Here is a 17,378-nt window from a genome sequence, read left to right on the forward strand (position 1 = left end):
TAATAATACAACCTTTAAAAACTATACACGATGTTGGCTCGAATGTTCATACATTACAGTGCTCTCTATCATGCGGGATTAAAAATGGAACGGTGTTAAAATGTATCTTTGCGCGCGCTGCATTTTAGGCAACCGTACTGTTTTTAATTTGGCGCTTAAAAGGAATGGATTATTTGATTCAAATTTGTATTTTAAAAAGATAAAACAAAAGTCTACCTTTTGTGTGTTTGAATATAGTAAATGAGCACTAATATGTTACTTAACTATTGCAGTTTTATATAATTTAAAGAGCACATATAAAACCGTATACTAAGATCATAAAACACAAACGCTCAATGAATTATTAACGAACTTGCTTTAAATAAAGATTAATGTAAGGCTTGCCAGACCTGTAAACAATGGCATGTCTTTTTTCAATATCGAATGTTGGTATTCGGCAAATGTAAACAATGCTTATTGTTTTTAGACTGCAAGAACATGTGGAAAAAAGGCGGAAGATATCTGTTAAGAAAAATCGCTCTTGAGGAAATCTTTTTTTTTAAATATCTTTGAAACAGTCATCATAAGTCATAATGCAAATTAGTATTTGACATAAGCGCCGTTAGTTTTTGCACGACTAAACAAGTTCTAAATTAGGCGAAAACTCTCTATATCGAGGCCATCAACCCCGTCATTGTGGCGAGTGGACGGCTAAACCGATTTGTAATGTAAATATCCATTGTTGCGTTTTTAAACGTATACCGTACTGCTCAATAAATATGGATAAGCGCTTAGAAGTCGAGTTAAATTGTTCAGAATATCAAATATTTATTTGGAATAGAAAATGAATCGCGTCCAACAAAACTGTTGATTCAACTTTTGAAACTCAAATAAACAAAATAGCGATTTGTAATCGATGTTCGATATATAAACATTCCTTACACTTTTTATAAACATTTTGGGATAAACACGCTATCTCTGAAAATATGTTGATTTCTGTATTTGCGATATTACATAATTATATGTACATGAAATTGTGTACGGCCTTAATGAAACAAACCACGCAACCAACTGATTAAAACAGTCGAAATTCGATAGTTTCTGCAACTTGATCGACGATGATTTAAATCTGTCCGCTTGATTTATGTTTAGACACTTTTTTAATTCAATAAAACGAATGTTATTGACCAGTATTTTGTGAATGAAAAGAAATTGATTAGTGCTGATGATCGAACGTGGGAATCAAAAACGCATTAAGTTGGCAAATCGTTTTGTAATGTAAAATGCTTCGGTACTGTTTTTTTTTTGCATGAATAAATTGTAAGACTGTTGCGTTTCAAACGTAAATTTAATTTGCATGTGTTTATTTATTGAGTTTCAAAGTAACACATTGAAGAAACCCGGACTGCTTACAACGTTCATAGATATAATGTTTAAGTAGTTGTTTCACCTTAAGCGGCATGTCTGAGGGTGTTAATTTAGCAAAAGCAAGTTCATAATGTAAGAACCACGCTTGAGTCCACGCAGTCAAGCAGCATTGTCAGGAGCTCCCCTTTCCGCTAATGAGACAGCGAAACATTGAGTGACATTATTATATGTGAGTTTATTTATTGTGTATTTATCGTACTTTTCCAAGAGAAAGGAGGCAAATTTGGCAATAAAATAGCTTAACCATTTCTTTAACAACCATAACTTTGCAATACATATGGATGGAATTATAAAAGACTTCGCACAAAGGTAGATCAGTATATTGTATTGTCGCGTATAACATCTGTCTACCTTCCTCAAAGGTCAAGGTGATTTTATAGATCAAAGGTCTAATTTATTTTGCCATTAAAACAGTTTGAATATTCTTGTCCCAGACATAACTTCGCCATTTTTGAATGTATTTGGGAAAAAAATTGGCAAACTTATAAACCATCGTAAGAAAACGTAACATTCGTCTTCCTACAGCGAAAGTAGGGGTTACACTAAGGGGTCAAAAGTCAACTTTAGCCATAAAATACCTTGTCCGGAGCGTTACTTTTCTATCATGCATTTCTAAAACATTGACCACTTATGACCCCGTGAGGAGACGAAGTATGCACTTCCCCCTAACCTTAATTGTCTAGGCTGAACTTAGAGGTGAAATTCCAAATTTTGTCATGAAACAGCTTTTTTCACATTAGTGGAATTTCGAGACAAAAGTGGCATGTGGAAGCATCCATGTCATGTGCTCACGTGTCTTGTTTTCCATGAAACATTGAAAGCATTTCAGTTTGTTTTTGTTGCAAGTGTTTGAGTGAATATTACTTTTCATCACATTTTTCATTCTTGATGGGTATCTTACTGGCAACTAGTCCTTAAAGTGAGATTATACGATTTTTTATGTGTGTTAAATTGTAATATATTGATAAAATATGTTACAATTACACAAAATTGTCAAGAAAAAATATACATTGAAGACTAATTTTATAAAATGAAGCAAAGACAAATTACACCCCAGGAAACCGATACCTTGTGAGCAGCATAATACCTTCCAAGCAGCTTTGTATATTTTAGCGTGAACTTACATAGGGTAAGTAAATTGGAAAAAATAAAAAATTCAAAGTACAATTTCAAACAACTGTGTATTAACATTGATAACAAAGGTATTGGCCTACATGTAGAAAAAATCCTGACAAATTGTCTTAAAAAATGAGCGAAATGTGGCTCCCTGAAGTAGAAGATCGGGCAAAATGGGCCATAATCAGGCATTTAGGGGAGAAAAACTGCTTTAATTTGCAAGCCACTACAATAATTTAATGATTTATACAAACTTACACATGTCTGCCATAACCTCTCAGCAGGGTTTCTCCAGAAAACTATTTTTTGTGGAGAAATTTGCGTTTTTATTGACCATGTTGGGAAAACATTGATTCCATCTGGAGAAGAATAGAAAACCTTTTGTGAGCAGCAACTTTCTCATTCTTTTTCGTGACAAAACCCCTAATTTCCAGCCATCTTGTTGCAATTTCTTTGCTTTGTAGAGGCCTATAGTAAGTGTTTGTGAGCACATATGCATACAAATGTACTTTTAATGCCTTTTATATTATCAATAGTGCCTTTTCAACATGCGCAAGTTTTATTTCATTTTACCAACACTATTTTGGAAAATATAAAGAAAGACTAGACTACTTTGTCACATAAATTAATTGGTTAGGTACATAGAATGATGTTTTAATAAGTGTATGTGGAGGTTGTATGTATAATATTTAATTGTGGCGTGTTCTGAGACTTTTGGTACTAATTCGGCAAGTGTCATAATGAGAAAAACTCATTTAAAAAGACGCCGCTTAACTTGCGCTTAATTTGTTTAGATTGCCTAATGTTTTCTGTGCTTTAACTGTTTAGCGTATTTAAGTAATATAAAAATCGGCACAGACTGGCCATGGGAGGAATTCATCTACATCTGCATCGCACGTCGTAGTGGGGGACATATTGTTTTTGCCCTGTCTGTTGATTGGTTGGTTTGTGTGTTTGTTTGCTCCAACTTTAACATTTGCCATAACTTTTGCAATATTGAAGATAACAACTTCATATTTGGCATGCATGTGTATCGCATGGAGCTGCACATTTTGAGTGGTGTAAAGTCAAGGTCAATGCCATCCTTCAATGTCAAAGGTCAAATATATGGGTCAAAATTGCTCATTTAATATACAATTTTGCAATATTGAAGATAGCAACTTGATATTTAGCATGCATGTGTATCTCATGGAGCTGCACATTTTTAGTGGTGAAAGGATGGACTACCCTGGTTTGTGCATCGCCTTACACCATGGGAGCGTTTGACCAATCGTTCGTACAACAGACGAACTGAATATTTGACGATTAATCAACGTAATAAGTGCATCTTTTTGCTTGTACACTTTCGAATACTTCAATAAATGTTACACCGTTGTTTTGCTAAACGCAATTTATTTCTGTATTTTTACCCAATTGATATAATTGTTGATAACATAATGATATATTTATCGTATAGTATAGCTAGGGAATGCATTATCACTTCAACGACGGGGTTCAAATCCCCAATGCTTTGTATTGGCCAAATTCAGGCGGTGATTCCAGTTTTAATCCTTGCATGCTTTTAGTTTGTGTTCGGTTATTTAAGTAGTGGATAATAGCACGAATGTTTAACCCGATATAGTTTCTGGAATTTCATTCTTGGCTATTTTAAATCTTACAACAGTTTGATTTGTGCTGTATTGATGCAGTTGAACGTATCCTCGTGCAAAGTGCCAATGTTGTCATATTTCAGTAAAGGGTTGTAATTTACTCAATGTTGTTTTGACAATATGTGCAATTCTCAGCGCAATCGGTCTCTTCGTAGTAACAATTAAGTAATAAGGTCCCCAAAATACACGTGTGAAAACCGTTATATCTCTTTTAACTTAACTTGGCACTAATTAACATATGTGATAAATCTGCAAACTGTTAATTTGACGACGTCACGTAAAAAGTATTATTACCCAGACACTTATCAAGAAAACAACATATTGTTTTAACTAGCATATCTCAATCAAACAATGTCTCTTTTAAAATGGTTGAAACGGAAACAGTTCAGACATGTTCCCCTACAATAGCAGGATTGCCCGACCTTGCAAAGGCTCAGTTTATGACTGAAGCATTATTGACACAGGTCGCTAACGATTCAGTGGAAGAAAACATTTTCAAATCGGAAATATTTTAATTAATCAAGAAATTGTGTAATGTGACCTACTAGAGTGAAGTAATTATTACAAAAAAAAACAAATATCTCGGATAACCGAAAACAAAAGAAAATGTCGGAAATGACATTCGGAAATGACCGATTTCGGCTAAAAGAAATGTATAAAATAATCGTTGGTACTTGAATTCGTGGTTCAGTGCACCAACGAAATCCACGAAAATTCGTACTACACGAAATTTAGTGGTTTTACAGTACGTTAAGTCGATTTTAAGACTGTTTCCAATCGTTCTTAAAAATATTAGCACTATTTTTTAATCATCCGAATGAAAGTAAATGTTATCGTATACACTTTTGATTAATTATTTCTCTGTACGTACACAGTATAACAATTAAAAAAATAAATTGGTAAAAAGATTCAATCAAACATGTGTCGCATCTATTACATTTGTCGAACATTTGAATATCTTATTTAATCGTGTGTCAATCTTGACATAGGGAATATGTCTAAAAAGCAAGCTTGATGGGGTAACGAGGTTTGTCGTAAAACACGCACTGCGAAAATTACTTAAGTAGAAGTGATATTGCAATAGCACAAGCATTCTCTTTGCGGGGGTATACATGGACAGGCCGCTATTATGAACCATTATGTCTAAACTTAATATTAACTATAATCATCTCGGATTAATACATATTTAACAAACAACATGGGAAGCATCCTGCGAGCGTATGTGCTAATGAAGGCAACTTTAAAACCTGATACTACGAATGAGACTTTAACAGTTATTATTTGTTTTGGACGGCAATTTCACAGAGCTTGTTCACCTTTTTATTTATGTCGACTCTTAGATAAGTTTGTAAAAGTGGGGAGTCTTAATTCAAATTCAATAAACATGATTTGTGTTACAAACTAATATTGGTTTTATAAATACAGTGCACATACACGTCTACATAAATATTTCATAAACAGCCAAAGTAATCCTGAATAATGTGTTGTCTTTTACGCGAATGGCATAATGCCTCGTTTTTCTTTAGGTGGTTCATTAATTTTAAAATATGTATGCACTTGTCTAAGTCAGAATTTAAAAACTTCTTTCATATAGCTTTTACAGATGACTACTATCTCTGGAGCTACTCACACTTCGGATTTAAATGCGTGTTCGTTAAACTTCAAAATGCCGTTTAATATTATCTTCTTTTTTTGCCCCTAGAAATTGTAAAGTTTATTTGTAACTAAAATATGTTCTGTTCTGTTTAATAAAAAACATAGAATGTGTTATCTTCAAGACAGTTTGCACACTAATTTCTGGAGCACAGAAATGCGACAGCATTTTTGCTGGAAGGTTACTGTCCGCGATGGGACTTTTCAAAAAGGTGTGAACTATAGATCTTTACAGTGTCTATAAAACCTGTTGTGATTTAAAGAGTTTATTCCTTAGATGGCGGAAGTTAATACAGAATTCTAAGTTGCTCTCTTAAAGCGAGTGTAGACCATAACTGGGATCAGGATGCAGTGTGGATTGTTTGGCATTTTAAGTAATCATAAATCCTTCGATTTTAATCTAAACTAACAGACGTTAGTTCGCCCTATCGGAGTGCCCTGATATGGCGTCAAAGTGTTTGAGTTGACCCTCCATGGCTCACGATTATCAAAGGTCGGAGTATGCCATTTGCGATATGGGATTTAAAATAGCTGATAAACAATATTTGTTCTTCATTTGTGCTAGACGAACGCGTATCTGATACATGTCATCGCTGTTACTGTGTTAGGAGTCGATTTACTAGCGTTACATTTAAATTAACAAATACTTAAAACAGAAATGAAAGAGCGACGAGTGAGAGTTCAATTACAACAGAAAGAGTAATATTATTTGCGAAATAAATAATTTTAAGCGCTACGTTTTTGAGAACTTTTAAACCGCTACTGAAACAGTTATAGACATGATTTATTTTTTGAAAATTGTAATGTTTAGTGATTTGACTCACAGAAATCTGTTTCTTGTAGAGTATAAAGTTGCGCAAACGGAATGAAGCTGCATAACACATGAATTAAATAGTGTTGACATTGCGTGATTTGAACCTGTTTTTAACTGCAGCGATAAAGCGATGGTCATGACATGGATTCAATTAAAATTGTAGTCAGTGTTGAATGATTTATGTGATGCAGACCTACGAGATAATTGAATCACAAGAACACTTTATCTTCGTTGGTTTACATTAATGTATGTTAACGCAAATAAAAAGACTTGCCTCTTGACAAAATTACTTTATTATTTAATTTAGCCTTGTAAATACGTATTTTAATATAAGGTTAATATGTTCAATGAGCATTGGCTGCCATTCTTAAGACACTATGCGTTGATAATGATTTAAAGTGTTCAATATGTGTAAAATTAACTGTGAACACATGCATTAATTGTTAGACGTGTTTAATTAAGTGTGGTGTAGCATCAAGAAAGAACACCGAATTCCCTGACATAGCTAGGTTATGGATGATGGTAACGGCTAGTTTACAGTGAAAATCATGAATGAACGTATTGGAATAATTCTTACACTGGTATGTTGTTTTTTGTATAGTGTTATTTATTCATATAAAGAAACATATTACATGAATATAGGATACTGAACATTTAGGTTCAAACTCTGTTTTTTGCTGAATATGTGGCTGCTTTTGAAGAGAACGTGCAAAAATGCTACTTGTTAGGAGTTGCATCCGTTGTTGTAGATCTTTCGTGCGATACCAAACAATTTACAAAATATGTAACATTTTTTTCCGCGCGATCAGAATATAATTGTGATTTTTTTTTTAATTCTTATTTTATATTTCAACACATCTTCAAGTGAGTTTGTTTTAGCATTTTAGCTTTTGTTTAAGAACTGTGAGTCTTACGAAAAGTATTTGATGAAAGATACGGTATATTTAACGCTCACTTGCAACTATTATTACATTCAGTTTAGATGTGTAAAGGCTATGAATACATTATGATTACATGTATACTGTTAAGGCAAACACGAATAATTGTTTTAAATGTTAATGTTACTAAAAAAGAGTTCAATACTCTTTCATTCTTTGGATGCGACTTTACATGGATGGTTCGTGTTCAGGTATAGAAACTTCGTTTATGGTTTTGAGTAAAGAACTAGTAACGAATTTCTTGTTGGCTTGTAACAACAGGTAAATAATATACAAGACGATTTTCTTAACATGTACCCATTGCGTTCCTTTATTTAAGAAACAGCCTTTTGATAAAGATATTTACACGTAGCAGTATAAAAATGTTTAAAACGACTCGTCTCTAGGTTTGCATTAATCCCCATTAAGTATGAAACAATCAATTATTTCGTGATGAGATATCAACATACAGACGCGTGTGGCTATGGGAACACGTCAGTTTTTCAATAAGATCAGTTGGGACGATGTGATTGAGCAGGTTGTAGGAGCAATGACTGATAAAAACAGAAATTGCGCAACTTGTTTCGTAAATTGATGCACATTACTTACTTAATTAAACATATATATTTAAAAAAACACACACACAATTAAAACACATTTCTTTAAAATATTGTTTCAAAGTTAGACATTAATGTTTTTTGATTGGATGCATCACTTCAAACTCAGTGAATATCGAGTTACTTTTAACACTCGCGAAAAAGTGAATGAGTCATGTATATGTTTTACCCGTACTAGGGTACTGTCATTTATCCACACATCAAATATAATATTGAATGAATTAAAGAAATGCATTATTAACGAATATGTGAAAGTAATTGAAAGTTAATTTGCTGTATAGAATTCAGCACATGTTTGATAAAATCTTATAGAAAATGATGTTTGTAATAACACCACTACGTTAAATAGTTGGACCGTCTTATCAAGTAAACTCGATCCTGCAATTAGTGGGAAATTACAGCAAATTATACGTATTGTTAATGCATTTTTATTTTTTATCTTCTCCGTCGACAAATGGCTAGATAGAATGTTATTAGTTTAATGATCGGAAACGAGCCGTGTTTGATCAGAGTTTCGGGAAATAATATATATTTTTATTTCATATTTTATCAACTGCGTTTTTAGGAATGCTTAAATAGGCGTTTTTCTAACGGATTCCTTCCATACAAAACGTTTGCGTAAAAAGAAGTAATATAATTGTTTGCATCTTTGATTGTTTTAGATAACAGCACCTTATTCAGTACTCATTCATTTAAAGAAATGTCTTACCATTTTTTCCCATAAAACTGGAGACATCGAGTCATGAAAACTTCAGATATAGGTATTAAAAGTATTTTATTTCTTCTGATCTTATTACGAGTATATGTGTGACACCTGTTCTTAAGATGACATTATTTGTATCTAAGAACAAGATAATATCATTGACGGAAAAAAATGCTTTTTTTATATACATTTAGATACTGTAATATACCACCTTATGTTCGATATGATACGTAATGCTTGATGACTGTGTCAACTTACATCAGCCGCGACAAAAAACATTTATTCGGTGCTGAGTTTGTATGTTGGGAATTGGTGACATGACTGTTAACTAACTTATTGAATGATTCCGTAAGGAGTGATTTCCCAAAATTTTATATGGAGTAACACAAACGTATCAATTGACGAGTAAGTAAGCGAATATGTACTTTACTGGGTATTTATGATTAAATAAATTCGGGAGTTCGCACAAAAACGAGCAATCTAAAAAATGGAATGCATCAATAAAGGTCGGAGGGAACTAGCGTGTGCCAGATTGTATGAACAAAAAGGGAAATCTTATCTCGACGTACTGACAGAAAAGGAAAAATGAAACACGAACGACTGATCATTCACTTACTTATTCATTCAATATTGGATCGCAAACCGATGATTTTTTTTTATTTGGATAGATGCGATGTTTTACTACGAAATAATGACTCGTCGCTCATCAAATATTCTTTTGCGATTTTCAATGCTGGTTGTTTATTGCCTGTCATGATAGATGATATTTATATCGCATCCAAGATCATGTAACTAACATTTTTTTTTGTTATCAAAATTAAATTATCGCCATAAATACTCGGTCGATTCACACCGCATTTGATTTTATTGCACAATAGTTTAATAGACTCAATTGGCAGTGCTCACGCTTATCGCCGTTACTTCTGGATAAGGTTACATTAGCACATCATAATCTTTTAAGTCGGCATATATTTGAGATGTATGAAAATTCCAAAAGTGAATACTCCTCGTTTGAAGTTTATTATACTAATACAAGTACTTTATTAGCCGGTTTCTTGCTGTCCAGTACACACGTTTAAAGAGGTGTATGCCTTGTATGCGTGTTATATTTTGCTTTTGCACTCCGTGCACCTATCCCTCGTATTTGCATTCAGCACTTATATCGCGCCAAGACATCCCTTAGTGAGTCGGTCATCGCCTTTGCAATATTGGTTATCATTTCATTTGGCATATTGTATTGCCAATGCGATAATTAATTGTTGAGAAATGTCCCGTCTGTTTACAATGACGTTCTCCATAATAATGTTTGTAGATAAATATATTTGCTGTCACGAACACAGTTATTTATATAATTTTATAACAAAGTTGTTTTTTTTTAATTTGCTTAGTCACATAACTTTCAATGACATCGTTGAAAAAAACCATTCTCTTTTAACAATAATCTGGCAAAACCGGGCTTAATACATGTGCGTCAAGCATAGTTCTTGATTAATCGGTGTAGTTTGCAAAATCTTATTAGGGACAATCCGCCTTTTAATTTCGAATAGACTCTCTTTTCGAAAAAAATCCTTAAAAGCGGAAAAGGTTCGCCCCTGATTAATCTATTCGAACTTCACTGGCTAGTGGGACGATACTTTACATGTTACGGCATGTTTTCCGGAGACCACCGGCTCGTACTATGTATTGCAGTGAAAAATTGACGCCCTCCTCATATTCGGATTAATGTCTGGGGGCAGCAACGCGATGGCAATCCACAATGGTTTAACATCAATGCAAGCTACATATATACTAAAATTAATAGTATAAATATAAGTATGGTATTAAAGTAGCCCCTCCCTGTACAGACATTCAAAAACGCTCAATATTGTTTCTGCTTAATGAGCGTTTAGGGCGAATTTACTTGTACCGCCTTAAAGTACAATTGTTCGTTTCCGGTAAGCATTGCTCAAAACGAGCGTGGGAAATTTTTCGACGGCCTTGAGTAACTCATTCGGCTTTGTATGGTTCGGATTGTTTCTAGCTTCACACTAAACAACTTCACTGCATGAGTTGAATGGTTCCGAGCATAGCTCGCACAATTCATTGTCGCCATTTCACACTACGTGCTGGTCAATTCATCTATAATTGTTATTTTATATTATTTAATGTCTTTATGTTTATTTTTATGTTCACTTTTGACTGTAAAACATATTTAAAAAGTTCAATTATAAAACAAGTGATTTGCGTAAGGTAAGAAAAGTTAGTCAATAAATATTTCCAGAACGAAGGATGTTTGTAGTGATTGCAGTGTCAACCTTTTAAAAACAGCACATGCACGAGCCAAGTATTATTTTTCATAGATCATTTAAACGCAATGTTAGAAATGGGATACATCTTCAATAAGCCAATAAACAAAAACAGCGTGTATACGTTGTAAAAATCGTGATTTTAGAAATTTGTAAACATCGAAAGATACCATGCAATATCGATAAAGGCTGAGCAAAACTTTAACTTTCTGAGATTGCATTCAATTATTTCTTCAAGTGTGTTAAAACACGAAATTGAACAACGTAATTGCCGAATTGATAAAATCGAGTTGAACAATAGCCAGAAATTTGAGAGAGATTAATATGTCATTTGTGACATACTTATTATAGGTCCGTCACATTGCGAACGTCAGTTCAATAAATAAAATCATTGGAAAACGTCAATACAAATAATTCAAAATTAAAGGTTTGAAAACACCTGGTTTCAAGGGAAGAATGCGATTTATAAATTCGCTTACCATGACTGCAACATTACAATTTAGTATGTAAGGACCCACATGAAGTGTGTCCTGTTTACATGTAATTGCTATGTCAAAGCAGTAATAGAACGTTCAACCTTTTTCTGAATTCTTATTGGTCCCCTACTGGTTTCACCGGAAAGTCTATCTGTCCCCCATGTCTGTCTGCCCGTCTGTCCGTCCGTCCACAAAACTTGTTCATGCGATTTTTAAACATGTACAGATGATAGTTGAATGACATTTGGTGTACTTATAAACGACAATGTGAGGATAATACAGTGCGTCTTTTTTCCTAAATTATTGTTTACATGTAAAATTGTGGTTACTAAAAATTAAACAAAATTTACAATTGCATATTTTTAATACAAAGTATCGCATTGTCGCCATCGTACTATCGCATGGTCGCCATCGTACTATCGCACTATCGCATTGTCGCCCTCTGGATATTAATGTGTAACCACGATGGCCCTAACGGTATTCCGTACATAAAGCATTGAAACATTATTTAAGAAATCCACTGGCTGGCTGAAATTTGAAGTAAGCAAAATTGTCTTGATGGCTGTTATTTTGAACTCATTAAATACTATTTTCCCGTTTATTTACACATGGTACATTTAAGATGGACCTAAATCGATGTAGTTAGTTATTCGCATTCAAATTACAATGACCTCAAGCGACGTCGCCTATGTTCGCCACGTGCAAGCATAGGGGTCGCAGTGTAAACGCAGTGAAAACGCTAAGGACGTTTTAGAAGCCCCGCATGTACGCACAGAAAACAGACAACAGTACCATCTGTTCTTTCTCATTCTCTGAGAAAAAACAGGCATTCTAACTATGAGTATCGGCGTTTTCAAAACAATAAAACAGTTTTGGTCGGAGAGAGTACGTTATTTCTGTGTGAAGATGGTATAAAGAAAGTCATCAATATTTTCACAGTTAGTTTGCTGCAGTAACTGTTATTTTGACGTCGAAAGAAATCATCTTTATGCTAACCAGTATGTAACAACAAACGCAAGCGCCAATAATATCGTCGAATATACTGACCATTGAATGCGCAAATGATGTTATATAATAGATCAAAGAATGAAATTTTGTAGGTGAAGCGAAACGTTGGCGCCAAAAGAGCTTTCACAACCTTATTGATTTACAAATACCACGAGAGCATATCTAAACAATCGTTAATCTGTTCATATACCTTTATTGGATTTCTGGATATTTTTTTAATCAACCGTAATACTTAAATTGCCAAATACCAATATCCAACAGTACGATGTCAACCTACTGACTGATGACCTATTGAAAATTGGCCGTATTCGAATGTGTATACTGAATTTGATTATTATACGATTTTTGTGGCTGTATTTTGCAATGCCATACATTTTAACGCCATTATATTATTAAATCGTTGACAGAGTGCAACGTGTTTTTACAGCTCCAATAATACAACCTTTAAAAACCATGCACGAGGTTGGCTCGAATGTTTATACAATACAGTGCTCCATCATGCAGGATTTAATCAAAGTACTGACAGTACTGTGACGATGCTTTTAAACATGGTTGAACGTATTGGAATAATTCTTACATTGGTACGTTTTTTTGTGTATAATGTTTTTATTTGTATACTGTTTTTTGTATAATGTTTTTGTGTATAATGTTTTTTTTATTTATATTAAAAACATATATTATATATGATACTGAACATTTAGGTTCAAACTCTGGTTCTTGCTGAATCTGTGGCTGCTTTTGAAGAGAACGTGCGATAATGCTATGTGTGATAGTAGGAGTTGCAACCGTTGTGCCATACGAAACCATTTATAAAATATGTAACATTTTTCCCGCGCGATCAAAATTTAATTGCGAATTATACTTTTAATTCTTATATTTATATTTTAACACATCTTCAAGAGAGTTTGTTAAAAGATAGCATTTTATTTTTTGTTTAAGAATTGCGAGTCTTACGAAACGTATTTGATGAATGATATGGTATATTTAACGCTCACGTTATTAACTTGAAACTATTATTACATTCAGTTTTGATGTGCAAAAGCTATGAATACATTATATACTGTTAAAGCAAACACGAATAATTGTTTTAAATGTGAAATGTGACTAAAATAGAGTTCAATACTCTTTCATTCTTTGGATGCGACTTTAAAGTGATGGTTCGTGTCCAGGTTTAGAAACCTTAGTTTATGGTTATGAGTAAAGAACTAGTAACGAATTTCTAGTTGGTTTGTAACTACAGGACAGGTGGTAAATAATGTACAGGACGATTGTCTTAACATTTACCCATTGCGTTCCGATATTAAGAAAACGACCTTTTGATAAAGAGAATTACAAGTTACATGTTAATGTATCTCAATAAACACGTAGCAGTATAAAAATGTTTAAGACGACTCGTCTATAGGTTTGCATTAATCCCCATTAAGTATGAAACAATCAATTATTTAGTGATGAGTTATCAACATTCCGACACATGTGGCAGTGAGAACATGGCATGAGTTCAACACGATCAGTTGGGACGATGTGATTGAGTTGAAAGTTAAAGATATATTTGAATGTAAATTATTCCTGTTGGAGCAATGACTGATGAAAACAGAAATTGTGCAACTTGTCTTGTGATGCGCAGTAAATAATTAATTAAAAATATATATTTAAAAAAAACACACAAGTAAAACACATTTCTTGAAAATATTGTTACAAACTTAGACATTACTATTGTGTGATTTTATGCGTCACTTCAAACTCAGTGAACATCGAGTTACAATTCACGCTCGCGAAAGTGTGAATGAGTCATGTATTTTTTTTTACTCGTACCAGGGTACCGTCATTTATCCACACATCAAATATAATATTGAATAAATAAAAGGAATGCATTATTTACAAATATGCGAAACTAATTGAAAGTTAATTTGCTGTATAACATTTACCACATGTTTGATAAAATCTTATAGAAAATGATGTTTGTAATAACACCACTACGTTAAGTAGTTGGACCGTCTTATCAAATAAACTCGATCCTGCAATTAGTGGGAAATTACAGAAAATTGTATGTATTGTTAATGCATTTTTATTTCTTTATCTTCTCCGTCGACTTATGGCTAGATAGCATGTTATTAGTTTAATGATCGGAAACGAGCCGTGTTTGATCAGAGTTTCGGGAAATAATATATATTTTTATTTCATGTTTTTTCGACAGCGTTTTTAGGAATGCTTAAAAAGGCATGTGTTTTTTCAAACGGATTTCTTCCATACAAAACGTTTACGTGAAAAGAAGTCATATAAGTGTTTGCCTTATTCATTAATCATTCATTTAAAGAATTGTCTTACCATTTATTTCATAAAACTGGAGACATCGAGACATCTGAAAACTTCAGATATAGGTACAAATGTATAACAAGTTTATTAATTTCTTCTGATTTTGACTGGATGATTTTATTACGAGTAAATTTGTGACACCTGTTCTTGAGATGACATTGTTTGTATCTAAGAACAAGATCGTATCATTTATGGAAAAAAATGTTTATTTTATACCTTTAGATACTGTAATATACCACCTTATGTGATACGTAATACGTGATGACTGTGTCAAGCTACATCAGCTGCGACATAATACATGTATTCGGTGTTGAGTTTGCATGTTGGGAAAGGGTTACATGACTGTTAAACATACCCACACTACTAACTGATTGAATGATTCCGAATCGAGTGATTTACCAAAAGTTATATGGAGTAAGACAAACGTATGCATGAACGAGTCAGTTAGCGAATTAACGAATTTGTAGTTTGCTGGGTATTTATGATTTAATAAATACGGGAGTACGAACGAAAACGAGCAATCGAAAAAAATGGAATATATCAGTTAAGGTCTGAGGGAGCTAGCGGATGCGATGTTGAATGTACAAAAAGGGGAAACCTTGCCTAAACGTACTGACAGAAAACGAGAAATGAGACACGAACGGCTGATCGTTACTTACTTATTTATCCAATAGTGGATCGCAAACCGATGATATTTTATTCGGATAGATGCGATGTTTTACTAAGAAATAATGACTCGTTGCTCATCAAATGTTTTTTGCGATTTTCAAGGCTGGTTTTTTATTGCCTGTCATTATAGATGAAATTTATTATCGCATCCAAGATCATGTCACTAACATTTTTGGTTATAAAAATTAAATTATCGCCATAAATACTCGGTCCATTCACACCGCATTTGATTTTATTGCACAATAGTTTAATAGACTTAATTGCTAAGTGCTCACTCTTATCGTCCTTTAGTTATGTATAAGGTTACATAAGCATATCATAATCTTTGATGTGTATAATACTAATATGAGTACTTTATTAGCCGGTTTCTTGCTGCCCTGTATATACGTTTATACAGGTGTATGTCTTGTATGCGTGTTGTATTTTGATTATAGACTGCGTTCACATATCTCTCGTATTTGCAATCAGCACTTCTATCGCGCTTAGACATCACTAAGTGAGTCGGTCATCGCCTTTGCAATATTGGTTATCATTTCAGTTGGCAAAGTGTGTTGCTAATACGATAACTAAATATTGAGAAATGCCCCGTCTTTTTACAATTACGTTCTCCATAATTATGTTTGTAGGTAAATATTTTTGCTGTCACGAACACCATAGTTTATATAATATTAAAACAAAGTTGGTTTTGTGTTGTTGTTTTTTTGTTTCCCAAATTTGCAAAATCGCATAACATTCAATTACATCGTTGAAAAAAATAGCTATTCACTTTTAACAAGTGTCTTAGAAAACCTGACTTAATGCATTTGCGTAAATCATAGTCCCCGAATAATCGGTGTAGTTTGCAGAGGCTAATCAGGGGCGAAACTTTTTGTGTTTTCGTTCCGTTTTCGAAAAACTCATTAAAAGCGGAAAAGGGTCGCCCCTGATTAGTCTATTCGAACTTCACTGGCTAGTGGGACGATACTTTACATGTTTCGGCATGTTTTTCCGGGGACCGATTCGTACTATGTATTGCAGTGAAAAATTGACGCCCTCCTCATATTCTTATGAATGGCTGGGGAAATGAAAATCACACAATGGTTTTACATCAAAGCAAAATACATATATATCCAAATTAATAGTATGAATATAAGTATGGTATTAAAGTAGCCCTTCCCTGTACAGTCATTGAATAGCGCTCAAAATTGTTTCGGCTAAATGAGCGTTATGGGCGAATTTACTTGTACCGCCTTAAAGTACAATTGTTCGTTTCCGGTAAGAATTGCTTAATACAAGCGTGGGAAATTTTTCAACGGCCTTGAGTAACTCATTTAGCTTTTTATGGTTCGGATTGTTTCTAGCTTCACACTAAACAACTTCACAGCAGGAGTTCACTGGTTCCGAGCTTAGCTCGTATCAATCCCTGTCGCCATTACACTTTTCGTGTGGGACATTTCATCTATAATTGTTATTTTGTATTATTTATGTTTATTTTTATATACACTTTGGCTTTAAAAAGTTCAATAAGAAAAAAGTGATTTGCGTAAGGTAAAAAAAAGTTAGAGTCAATAAATATTTCCAGATCGAAGGATTTGTGTAGTGATTGCAGTTTCTACCATTTCAAAAACAGCACACGCGTAAGCCAAGTATTATTAAACACAGAGCATTTAAACACAATGTAAGAAATGGGATACACATTCAATAATCCAATTAACAAATACAGCGTGTATACGTTGTAATTATCGTGATTTTAGAACTTTTGTAAACATCGA

At 33.5% G+C, this 17,378-nt stretch overlaps 1 protein-coding gene across 10 annotated transcripts in view; it reads left to right on the plus strand.

Annotated features, from left to right (window-relative positions):
• The window catches only part of LOC127880290 (ADAMTS-like protein 1), a 154,138-nt gene that overhangs the window by 104,782 nt on the left and 31,978 nt on the right, over window positions 1–17,378 (plus strand). Inside the window, exon 1 of one of the 10 annotated variants that reach the window (XM_052427648.1) lies at window positions 6,391–7,220. The exons of 8 other annotated variants lie outside the window; for them this stretch is intronic. In XM_052427648.1, the coding sequence (XP_052283608.1) occupies window positions 7,188–7,220 (33 nt within the window). In that variant the 5' untranslated portion in view covers window positions 6,391–7,187. Of the gene's footprint in view, window positions 1–6,390; window positions 7,221–13,095; window positions 13,227–17,378 lie in introns of those variants that run through there. One more of the 10 variants, XM_052427640.1, reaches the window with a different exon arrangement.

Source organism: Dreissena polymorpha, chromosome 4, assembly GCF_020536995.1.
Source record: "Dreissena polymorpha isolate Duluth1 chromosome 4, UMN_Dpol_1.0, whole genome shotgun sequence".
NCBI lineage: Eukaryota > Metazoa > Mollusca > Bivalvia > Myida > Dreissenidae > Dreissena > Dreissena polymorpha.